Raw genomic sequence first — 12,870 nt, 5'->3', positions numbered from 1 at the left:
TGGTGTATTGTATTGCACACTGATACGCTGTGAGAAAATGGCCACCAATCGGATTAACATGCTTTTTATGAAACAATACGGAAGATACAGGTACTTCTGAGGGCCCGTACATCATTTTTACATTTTTGGGCATGGGGTAAGCACTTTATATTTGAAATTTGAACGTTTATGTAGATGTACGGGCTAAATGTGAAGAAAGTGCAAACACAATGTTGAAGTTCATCCGTGACGGCCATGACAGATGATCGGCGTCGTGTGATCCATGGCTAAGGCTGATCAGACGTAAACTACAGATTGACGATGTAGTCGATCGCAGTGGGCCACTGTGGAGGAGCACGCACACATACACTACACACACACACACACGTCCACACACAGCTGTGATGGTTTTAATAACTCATAATAACGTTAGATAATTGACGCTTGAATAAATAAAAAATGACAGATTACGCGGAAGAGCAGAGAAATGAGCTGGAGGCTATAGAGTCTATCTACGAAGATTCTTTTACAGGTAAAGCATGTTGGCATGACACTGAAAACCCGGTTAGCAAGCTAGTAGGCTAACCTTAGCAGACACATACTTTAAGCAAATTGGTTTATTGATGTCCCAACATCATATGTTTGGTCTAGAGAACAGACTAAGTACAGAGTCAAAGGTCAAGTTTACTAAGTTTTGACTGTTTAAGTGGTTAAATGTCTGAAAATACAAATTAACATCAATCCAACACTGATGACAGTGCTGTCAAACAAGTCTATGAAGCTATCTATGAAAAAGTTGAATCTGCAACACAATCTTTGTCCTCTTTGGCCTGAAAAACGTTGAAGATCTCTGTCACATATGACAGGGGTCTTTTTCAGGCCAAAGAGGACCCCTTAGCTGAGAGAGATGATGCAAGGACACCCCCCACCCCACTACATAGTGTATACATTTCTGTTGCAGGTGAAACATTTTCACAGATAGCTTCATAGACTTGTTTGACACTACTGTTGGATTGATGTTAATGTGTATTTTCAGACATTTAACCACTTAAACAGTCAATATTTAGTAAACTTGACCTTTCACTCTGTATTTAGTCTGCTCTTTTCCCCCCTCTACACCAAACCTCTTTGGCTGCACTTCGAGGTGTTGTGAGCTTGTAGATCTGCTATTTTTGGCTAAAGTTCTCCTCAGAATAATGATGCTGGGGTTCAAGTGGTTAATGTATAAAAATAAATCCTACCGCACAAAGATTTGGCGGCCCCCCTGTAGTAACTCTGAGGACCCCCTGTTGAAGACCCCTGAATAAGACATGTTGAACATTATGAACCTAGTGAAACATGTGTATAACACAGGTAGATTTATGCTTGAATGACACATTTCTGTTTTCACAGTACTATCAGAAAAGCCCACCAGCTTTACCGTCACTGTAACCTCAGATGCAGGGGAAAACCATGAAAGTAAGTCATTTGCTCAATTGCAGTTACCTGACAAAGGCACTATGTTGCACCGTGTGCAATTGTATTTGTTATCTTTATCTACAATTGTTATTTTATTGTAATTTTGTCTCTTTTTTTGTCAATGTCAACTGGAGCATAAACACGATAAACACATTTAAAACACATTTAATTTTGCAGAGTGACTTTCTAAGCAAGTATTCATCCTGGAATGACTAACCCAATCTGTTTTCTCTGTCCAGTGGTGGAGGCGACCTTAAAATTCACCTATGTAGAGAAATACCCAGACGAGCCTCCGCTGTGGGAGATCGAAACGCAGGAAAATCTGGAGGATTCTGATGTGGAGGAAATTCTCACATTCCTACAGCAACAGGTAGGCCTATTTCTGTTTCCATCTGTCTCTGTCCCTCCCAGTTTCATTCAATTTGTTCCCATATCCCATATCTCCTGTTCCTTTCCTATGCAGAAATTTTCACTTTGTTTATCTCCGTTAGGCGGAGGAAAACCTGGGCATGGTGATGATTTTCACCCTAGTGTCAGCGGTTCAGGAGAAACTGAATGAAATAGTTGATCAGAAGAAAAACAGACGGGAGGAAGAGACGAAGCGGAAAGAGAGGGAGGCAGAGGAAGCAGAAAAGGTATTTGCAAGGAAAGAGAAATGTATTTAACCACTTAAACCCTCTAGACCTTATAAAGTGGACATGAGTTGGCTCTGTACCTTGGACCTTTTTCCATCTACACCAAATCTCACCAAAAATATCTAATCTACAAGGTGTTGCGTGAGCTTGTAGATCAGCTATTTTTGGGTAATGTTCCCCCCAGAATATGGATGCTGGGGTTCAAGTGGTTACGTTATCATCCTGTTAGGCTGGGCATTCAACTGGATACCTGTGCATTTTTTTTACTCTCGTCTTGAGTTCAATAAACAGTCAAATATTGAGATGGCAGTTGTTCTCAAACTTTTTTCCAATGTTTTCGTATAGGTGCTTTTCCAAGGCACAGTGGTCACAATTGAAAACTTCCTGGCATGGAAAGCAAAGTTTGAGCTTGAGATGTTTGAGTTGAAGAGGAAAAAACAGAAAGAAGAGGAGATGGCAAAGCAAGGCAAACTCACTGGTAAACACCCCGACCAAGGGTTTGATACTCATCTCTATACCTAACTAGACTTTAGTCATGTGAACTTAAACTTGTAAGCTGAACACGTTTTGTTCTACAGGGAAACAACTCTTTGAGACGGACCACAACCTTGACACATCCGATATCCAGTTCCTTGAAGATAGTAAGATCTGTCTGTGTGTGTGTGTGTGTGTTAATGATAATTCTTCTTCTAAAGTGTCATATATATATCCTTGCCATGCTGTAGCTTGTGCCATACAAATGTACATACATTTTTCATCTGTACCATTGAAGACATTTTAGACAAAAGCCTGCAATGGCCCTGCATAAAAGGGCACTATACTTTATGATCCCATCAGCTGGCTGATTTAACTTTGTTGACGCCAGGAAATGTCCATTATAATATTTACACCAACCTGTGGATCTTCAGTGCAGGTGTTGGCATTTCTTCATAAATGACAAACGATGTACTATTCACCTTTTTATAGATCAAGTGTCACTGAATAATTTTTTACAGTTCATTATTTTGAAGTGGTTGAGGAACATGGTTGGAAAGCAAAAGCAGGCAGGCACATGCATAGAACATAGAACATTATTTTGTTCTCAAGCCCTGATTATTGTAATAAAGTTGTGCTTTCCGCTCTGCCCCAGCCGGAAACAACGTTGAAGTGGACGAGTCGCTTTTCCAGGACATTGATGATCTGGACTTGGATGAGGATGACCCCGACTTTGACCCGTTAGCAATGGGTAGCGATGAGGACTAAACCAGAAACAGCAGAGAACTGCTGTATTCTGACAGGACATAACCTGCTCATCTCTCTGCGTTGGGAGTATCACCGTCAGACTGATCGCATCTAAAGGAAAAATTACCCCCACATTTATTTTCTTAGGATGGACTCTAAACAATGGTGAGCTGTGATTCTTGACAAAGTTAGTCTAAGGGAATTTGTATACCCTTGGTGGTTAATTTCTACCCTGAAGCAATTAAATCCAACAGATTTATGTTCAACTTGGCTCTGTTGTTGATTTCACATGGTGTGCACGACATGACTGAGCAGAATCCTTAGCAGTCCTACAGAGGGCAGCAATGAATTATCTAGAACCAACATCACACCACTATATCCACTCTGGATAGTTAATTGTGTGCTATGCTACTGGTATGGCTTTGATTTATTACTTGTAAGGCTTCTTATTTTTTTAATATTTCAGTCAGGAACCCTCACGTCAAAGTAGATTTAGCCATTTATTGCAACAAATGGAATACAGTTAAACTTGGCATTAATGGCTCCGCTCTTTAAGATGTTCCCTAAAGTTTACTAAACAGCATGCTAAGTAAAAAAAGGGAACTCTATGCAAAACCTCCCACAGGTATACAAGAGCGGGCCCATAGCAAGACATTGAATCAGAATAACTTAAGTTGTGCAAACTTGAATGCATTTTAACATTAAAGCCATAGAACATTGAATACAGTTAGAGCCATGCAAACATTAAATTCCAGTTTACTTAAGGGCCATGCACACATGGATTTCAGTTCCACATTCAGTTTAAACGCTTGAGTAATGCAAGACTCTGAACTATAAGGTGGAGGCTGGGGTGGTGGTGGCAAGTTTTGCCAGCAGCAGCAGGAGCGTTTGGCAACAATTGAAAAGCAGAGATCCAGTGTAGGAGGCAGCCGTGTTTAAACGGACTGCCTGCCTGTTACACATTTAAGTTGACGATTAATTATCACTCAAATAATTGCGATTAACGATTTAATTGTGTGTTTGGCGTTGAACATTGGATCATATGAATAAAAAACATATTTCTGTTTGCCTTTTAGGCTTCGTAATCAAAAAGTAAGCTTGTAGATCAGCTATTTCTGCTTTTTTCATATTTGAAAATGTGTGAACATTTTTCAACATGGAAATGATTATGCAAAAATAATTGCGATTAGACGATTGTGTAATACTTTTGACAGACCTATCAGCAGACTGACAGCTGATTACAGCTGACCGTATGAGACTTCCGTGCCCTACATGAACTAACGCGATGATTAATTTAATTTCACTGCAATTATTTAGGCTTGTTGTCCTGATTGACATCCTTGTAAACAATCTTGTAAAACATTAATTTGTAATCACACCCATACCACAAATGAGAGTACAGTGTTCATATGTTGCATGGCATAGACACAGAAAAATGCTTATTTACCTAAACATTTTATTTTTATAGAAAAAAAATAATCACTTTATATCCTAACTATATCAAATGTTAAAGCACATGATTGACAGTCCTTGTGGTACAGTTGATTTGCTCAAGATAAATGATTTTGTGCAGTGTCCATAAAGCTGTAAAAATGACAAAGATGCATATATTGCCCTCAGCATCAGCCTGATGACATCACACATTAACGATGTAATTGATATCCCAGGTGAAGGTAATGGGAACGTCCTTCATCTTCTCCCGAAAGACCTTATCAAATCGCTCATTTTGGGCAACAGTGAAATGAGTTTTCCAATCACCAATGGTTCCTGGTGTTTGATTGGAGATAGAAGGGATAGAAGAAAATATCGGTTCATGTCTAAATCGAATGTTAAGTAGGCCTTGTTTAGCCTGGGATCCAGATTGCTTCGCTACATTCGGCGGATTTTGTTTCTCACTCGCTATACAGTCTGGAAAGCCTCCTATCTATCTTCGTGCACTAACGAGTGAAAACGACTCACGGCTTCTGATTGGTCTGTAGGGGGGCGGGACCAGTGTTGTCCAATGTAAAACTCGAGTCACTTCCTACTTGCTTACTTGCCTCGTCATTAAAATACGACTCAAATAGGAGGCTGGCCAGACCGATAAGCGAACTGAGAAAAAAAAATCAGCCGAACGTAGTGAATCAGGCTGGATCCCAAGCTAGGCCTTGCTGTGTTGGGCAGTTTGTTCAAATTAACGTGAAGGAAATTAAGCCACACAAGTCACAACATGAATGTGACCCTTCGGCAATACTTCACCTTTCCTCATGAACGATCCTTTGCTCTGGTTCAGCAAATGGTCTGACACAAGCTCATAGTTGGCCTGTGGGATGAGCCTCATGTTCCTGAAGGTGCTGTGTTTAACCACGTTGACCAGCTGCTCTTCAGTCAACTCCTTATCCAAGAACATACACATCCTCTTCACCGCCGACTCCAAGTCCTGGGTAAAAACACATGGGCAAACAAACACAATGAGGTCACTCATGGATTAAAGCAAAATGTTATCTCACGACTGAAAACCTAATGTGCGATTTGTGAAACAGTGTGAAAGGACCCCCCCCACACACACACACTAGCGCCGATTCCTAAACGATGAACACTATGTAAAATTAGGATGCTTTAGTAATGATGGTCCTGCTGTTCTACATACTGCCAACGGGTTCAAGAACACAAATTCACAGATTCAGGCTTTAACCGTTGCTTTTATATTAAATATCCGAGACGATTAAGATATTATGGAAGATGCTTCTGAACATATTGCTAGTTTGACCACTTCAAATGCTCTAATCTTAAAATAACCGAAAATAGCCTTTCTACAAGCTCTCAATGCGTCGGAGACGCATTGAGAGCTTGTAGATCGGCTATTTTGCTGCGCAACATGCTTCCATAGAAGACATGCTGGCTTCCATGGAATCCAAATGACTGAAATCTGTCTTGGCGACTGAGAACGTTAATCCATGGGTCACTAATTTATACAAAAATGACAATTTCTTGTGATTTGAGATCATTTCCCCATACGCACAGCATATAACATTCTAATAGAAATGTACAGATTGCGAATTTGCGATCACTGAGTCCCTACCTGAATCATTTCTTCATAAGCGATGAAGAGGATGTTGATGTCATCTTTGTGTGAGTACCAAGTCTTCACGTGCTCAAACCAGCAGTTCCCATATACTGCAATAAACAAAGTAAAATGCCATTATCACATGATATTCTGTAATCATAATGAACTGCAATGCAAGGACAACGCTGTACTTGTGCTTACTCTCTCCTTTCATGAATTTTTCAAAGAAGCAGTTGAAGTCCTCTGGTGTCTCCAGCATGGCTGCAAATTTGTGGAAGTGGTAAAAGGACACAAGGACATCCTTGGGGTTTCTTGTTACATAGATCACCTTCGAGAAGCAGAGTTTGAATTTATTGATAATTTGCTCTCAACACTTTGAAACTGACATAATTTAAAGGAACACTTAATATTTCTTCAACCACATCTCCATATCAGTCCTTTTTTATGCAACCATGACAACTATTTTAGCAAGTTAAGGTTCCAGAAAGATAAAGTAGTTTCCATTAGCTCCAAATACCTGTCCGATGATGGCGTCATGAGCTATCCTCAGCCTGCCTCTGACACAGAGTGAGCAGGACGAAATAATATTGTCCTGAGCATTAGTGAGGACCCATAAATGGAGATGAGGCTGAAAAAAGGTTATTTTATCCTCCTTACAACCCGGTGTCCCCATTATGGGCAAGAGCAGGAATAGCTCTACAAGCGCTCACAACGCATCGCAATGTGACGTGTTGTGAGACTGTAGATCAGCTAATTTTGTATGACACTGTCTTGCGACAAAGTTTAACTTAGGGCTTAATTGGTCAACTGACTTGGCTTTAACATAGGGTTTAAGTGGTCAACTGACTTGGCTTTACTTTAATTGACCAACAGCATTTGGAAGACAGCGTGCCATGGATATAATAAAATACAATGAACTGACCTTGCCTTTCCTCTGGCTAAGAGCAAGGGGCATGAACCTGTACTGCAGATGGGAGACCCGTAGCCTAGGGGGAGGAGCTGCGAGGAATTCCTTCCCCTGGCCAATGAGCTCGATCCACGGGACCTGCTCAGAGTTTGGCTTAGTACTGATGGCAGTGATGTCACCCTTGGCCTCTATGAGGAGGAGAATCTGCTGCATCCAGATAGTTCCTGTCAATTAGAGCAGTGGTTCTCAAACATTTTCATGTCAAGGACAACCAAATGAATGTGTACAGGTGTATTCCCAAAACTATTAATATCGTAGAAAAGTTCATTTTAGGTTATGTAATTTAAAAAGTGACACTTTCATATATTCTAGATTCATCATTACAAAAAGGTAAATGTTTCAAGCCATTTTTTAAATCTTGATTACAGCATACAGCTCATGAAAATAAATCTAGTATCTCAAACTATTAGAACATTACATATAATTGCCCTCTATAACCAAAATGTAAAATGAAAAACACCTTAAATATTTTATTTATTTTAGAAACAGTTCATGTTTTCCTCAAGAGTGCCGATGCCGGGCGCCCGCTGGCCTACCGGTCCAGGCGCATACCACATATGCTGGTAATCCAGTTTAACAACGTGTCGCGGGTTCGACTCCCGATCCCACCGACCTTTGCTGTGTGTCACCCCCCCCCCCCCATCTTATTTCCTGTCAGCCTACTGTCCTGTCAAATAAAGCCATAAAAGAGGAAAAAAAAAAAGAGGGAAAGTGCCTGTCGCAAGCTGATGATGTAATTTGTCCATATGTGGTCCAGCCCTATGGAATGCATGTGCGAATAAAACATGTTTAAAATACTGATATTTTGATTTGATGCTCATATTAACCCTAGGAAGTATTACGTTTTTTATTTGCACATGCATTCCATAGGGCTAGACCACACATGGACAAATAACACCAACTTGCTATGGGCATTGTCCCACTTGAGGGACTATTTCTAAAATTAATAAAATATTTAAGTTTAACATTTTTGTTATAGAGGGCAGTTATAATGTATTAAGGCATATAAGGCTTATTATCAAGGGATCCTTTAAAATGATTTAAAGGAACACAGAAGTGTCGACCATCTGGAAAGTATGTTCATTTTCATTGATGCACTCAATACTTGGTTGGAGCCCATTTTGAACAAATTACTACATCCATGCACCGTGGCATGGAGGAAATCAGCCTGTGGCACTGGCACTGCTGTGGTGTTATGGAAGTCCAGGTTGCTTTGAAAGTGGCCCTCAGGCCTCAGCTCGTCTACATTGTTGGGTTCGGTGTCTCATCTTCATCTTGACAATACCCCATATTCTCTATAGGGTTCAGGTCCTGTTGGAAAAGGAAATCTGCATCTCCATAAAGCCAGTAAGAAGACAGAAGCAAGCATGAAGTGCTCTAATGTCTCCTCTGGGCTCCTTTTACATGAGGAGCACCGGAAATTCACGTTTGAGATTAAAGTAAATGTAGCATTTAATTTGGAAATCAAGGTCCCAGGGACTGGAGGAAGAGTGAAGAGACACCGAATCCAAGTTGCTTGAAGTCCAGTGTGAAGTTTCCACAGTCAGATTTGGGGTGTCGTGTCATCTGCTGATGTTGGTCCACTGTGTTTAATCAAGTCCAGAGTCAACGCAGACCCCACTTTGAGAACCAGTGAATTAATAGAGAAGCCACTTCATGTCAGCAGGACAACCTCTACTCTCAACTCAGACTGATGTAATTGTAGCCTATAACTGTCAGCTACTGTGTCAACTGTCTTCTGTGTGGCCCTTTGTTGAGCATTGACGTTTTCACAAGATATGCACAAGAATACTAGTTGCTACACTGTTGTTGTGTCTCATATTACCCTTTTCTTACATACAGAGGCAATGTGGTGTGGGGAAGAGGGATACAATACAAATAAATACAAATTAAACCCTTTCTCCACTGAAATCTACATGACTTGCAAATCCTACAAGATTCACCCGGGCCCATTCATCTGGAAACAATGGACCCACAGATAATCCTTGTTTCTTCCTCTAAGCTGCAAGAGCCAAGATTACAGTGTCCTTAAATTCACTCTCAGAGCTCAATCATTTGGTAATGGCAGTGCGAGTGGATAGGCCTAGAGAGGACACAATGCAGGGTGGTGTTAACTTAACTACAACGGAGGAAAAACAGGGCTTGCTGCATTCCATCTATGTGAAGATTTTGGACAGTTTTCAGCACCACCAACTGTTTACTTTACCAACCACACTGACAATTGCACCCACATGATATTACTCATAGTGATTCAAAATATCACTCCACAGTAAAACAATAACAACGTGACTAGTAGCCATACCTGACTTTGGATATGTGACAACAAATACATCAGATTCTTGTGTCTTCCAGCTTTGGATCTGGTCCACTTCTTCCGGATTGTGGATCTTGCTGATCAAGAACAAACCTCTGTGTGGTACCAGCTTGAAATTGTCACTCTGAATGTCAGTGGAATCCATGGGAACTAAAATAAAATAAAATAAAACAATTTACTTTATGCATCCTCAATCCAGAAAGATCTTATAGTAGCCTATTTTGATCGATCGGTTGATTGAATACTTTATTAAGAGTGCAAAAAAGCACAGAGGTACAGTTTCAAACAAAAGGATGCTAAAAGGATAAACCCAAAAAAGTACTATGGCTTGTTTCCATTGGGGTCCTGTGTATTCAATTCATCGAAAGTGGTTGAGTTTGAGTTCATGTAAACAGCAGGTCATATTCATACATGTTTCATCGTATGGGAAAACATGTTGCCGTAATTATTGTAGTGTTGATTTAAAATAATGCAGCCAGTAATTAAAGGGCTCTACAAATGAAGTTCAGCTGAGGTGGATTTCTATGGGGATTTTGGTTCCGCTTGTAGGGTAATTAATACTCCAATTAAATTATCACTGAGCATTTTACTGTGTAATAGAAATTAACCACTAATTAAGCACATTAACTGGGGTGAATGTGATGGCTTCCCCTGAGCTGGGGTCTTCTTCTCCCTCCTTTCCCTTTACACCAAATATCTTGCAAATTATGCTCAAAAGGCTTAGTGGGCTTGTAGATGTTCACCTATTATAATGAACCACAAGCCAATAGTGGGTTCATGTGGTTAGGGCCAGTGGTGTACAGTAACTAAGTACATTTACTCAAGTATTGTACTTAAGGTAGGGTAAGTGATTTACGTTGTTTAAAACAAGTGTTAAATAGCTCTATATTCTGATGGTACTCATTGCTATAGAGTGTTTGTTCAGTAAAAGGAGTCTCCCATGTCTCTCCAGCTCTTTATTAAACAGAAAATGCATTTTCAGTGCTCTCCCCTGATTGGCTCAAATGTTGTCACCTACCTGAAAATATACGTATATTCTGTTTACTAAAGAGCTGGAGAGACCCCTTGTGACACAACAAACGAATCTGTAGTAATGATTACTATCAGAATATAGTACTTTAACCAAAAAATATCACTTACCCTACCTTTAAGTACAATTTTGAGGTATTTTTTTCTTCTGTAAGAGCCATATGAGCCATGTTGTTTCTTATTTTATGACATCACTGCAGGGCATGGTCAAGGCCAAGGTTGCCAGGGTTACAAGGTATTTAACCCTGTCCCTAATCAGGCACAGGTGTTGCCAGGGGCAGGGCCCAGGGCAAACAGTTTTTTACTGTGTTCATGAGAGCTGGTGGTCTGTATCCTGTGCGTTTGACTGTTAATTGTCTCCGCTAGGAGACTTTTTCGTTCTCGTCCTTCCGTGTGTCCACCAAGCTAACATTGGTCAAGCTTCACGTGACAATGACAATGACAATATGTTGAAAGGGTGTGCTTTGATTGGCTAGCAAGACGCATGATGAAATAGAGACCTATAAATAGGTGTGTCACTTCAAAAGATCATTTATATATTTTGAAGTGAGGTAAGACAGAATTAATCAGGAACAGTACACATTTTCTAGTTTATTTATGTATTTATTGTATGCTGAAGTGACAGATCGGCTACAGATAATAAATCGTTTGTTTATGAACTCAAGGACAACTTTTGGACATTAGTTATTGAGCACACGTCTGAACTTCCTCGGCAACCAGTAGCCTAGTACCTTAACAACTCATTCAGTGCCTGACTTATTTCTGGCAGTTTGGCTCTGAGTGCCAGAGCCAAAATTCATTGTAAAAAAAAAAGGGGCTTAGGAGCCGAGATACAGCCTTTTTCAGTAAGAAGTTAAACAAAGAGTGAATGGAGCAGAATATTTTCAAATCATGATATCTTGGGTTCTGAACTTTTTTTTTTTTTTGGACGTCTTACGTCCAGTGGCACAGGACTTATGATACAACGGACGTTAGACGTCCAGTGGCACTGAATGAAGTATAGGACTTGGGCGCTATACAACTTCTACTCCACTACATCTCAGAGGGAAATATCATACTTTTACTCTGCAACAATTATTTGAAAACTTTGAATTACTTTGTAGATTTGAATTATTAGTACAAAACATTAACCACTTCAGCCCTATTTAAACTTAAAATCTTGTAGATCGGCTATTGTCAAATAGCCGATCTACAAGCTCATGGGTTGTGAGCTTGTAGATCTGCTATTTTCAAAATAGTTTAATACATTGTATATATGATACCTTGTGCGGTATTGATACTTTTGCTTAAGTAAGAAAATGTAGTACTTTCCCCACCACTGTAAGTCACTAGCCCTGAAACATGACTGTCATAGTCATGGTGCCGAGTCCCCCCGGTTTATAGCGGTGTTCGATTTTTTTACATTGCCAACTCTCACATGTACATAAACGTTCAGATTTCAAATATAAAGTGCTTACCCCCAAGCCACGGATGTTACAAGGCGATCCGGACCGCGATAAGTAACCGTATCTCCTGTATTGTTCAATAAAAATAATTTTAATCCCATCGCCGGCCATTTTCTTTCTTTTTTTGGTAAAGTATCAGAGTGCAATACACCTCCCAACCATTAGTGTCGCATGGTTGAAAGTATAGGAGACAATTTGGAGAAAATGGCCGGCGATCGGATTAAAATGCTTTTTATTGAACAATACGGGAGATACGGGTACTTATCGTGGTCCGGGTCGCCTTGTAACATCCGTGGCTCGGGGGTAAGCACTTTATATTTGAAATCTGAACGTTTATGTACATGTGAGAGTTGGCAATGTAACAAAAATCAAACACCGCTATAAACCAGGGGGACTCGGCACCATATGGCTAGTAAGTCACTAGCTCTGGTCCTAGGCTAGAATGAGTTCTCCTTATCTCCTTCTGGACCAGAGCTAATAAGTCACCATGGACGCACAGAAAACACTCAACAGTATACAATGTGCCATTTTACAACTTTTGCTGTTAATTTAGTGTGCATTAAGCATAACAAACAACGCAAATCTTCTCTTAAATGACCTAAACTCAACTTAAATAATGTGTCTCTTACCAGCCATTGCCAGCAGATGCCCGTCTGTCTGCGCTCCTTCAAACAATGTTTTTCAGGGACGACTGACTCCAAAGTCTCTGCTTTAACACTATTTGTATTCTTTCACGAGGAAACCATGCCCTACTGTATGTTGAAGATGTCTGCAGA

General features: G+C 40.2%; 2 protein-coding genes across 2 annotated transcripts; one reads left to right on the top strand and one right to left on the bottom strand.

Moving 5' to 3' along the window:
- The first annotated feature begins 325 nt into the window (after positions 1-325).
- Positions 326-3,559, top strand: rwdd1 (RWD domain containing 1). Its single transcript, XM_084052586.1, has 7 exons — positions 326-511; positions 1,372-1,437; positions 1,677-1,807; positions 1,929-2,072; positions 2,418-2,550; positions 2,651-2,713; positions 3,202-3,559. Exons 1-7 carry the CDS (start codon positions 439-441, stop codon positions 3,312-3,314), a joined length of 723 nt encoding a protein of 240 aa, XP_083908712.1. The 5' UTR covers positions 326-438; the 3' UTR covers positions 3,315-3,559.
- Positions 3,560-3,780: 221 nt separating this feature from the next.
- Positions 3,781-12,870, bottom strand: LOC311042051 (amine sulfotransferase-like). The gene is made up of 7 exons (XM_084052585.1): positions 12,724-12,870; positions 9,609-9,770; positions 7,262-7,470; positions 6,541-6,667; positions 6,355-6,449; positions 5,532-5,712; positions 3,781-5,060 (listed from the first exon to the last, which is right to left on the bottom strand). Exons 1-7 carry the CDS (start codon positions 12,728-12,730, stop codon positions 4,930-4,932), a joined length of 912 nt encoding a protein of 303 aa, XP_083908711.1. The 5' UTR covers positions 12,731-12,870; the 3' UTR covers positions 3,781-4,929.

Source organism: Gymnoscopelus microlampas (genome assembly GCF_963454915.1).
Source record: "Gymnoscopelus microlampas genome assembly, chromosome: 3".
Lineage (NCBI taxonomy): Eukaryota > Metazoa > Chordata > Actinopteri > Myctophiformes > Myctophidae > Gymnoscopelus > Gymnoscopelus microlampas.
Note: the sequence above shows the minus strand (reverse complement) of the source record. Positions and strands in the feature narration are given on the sequence as shown.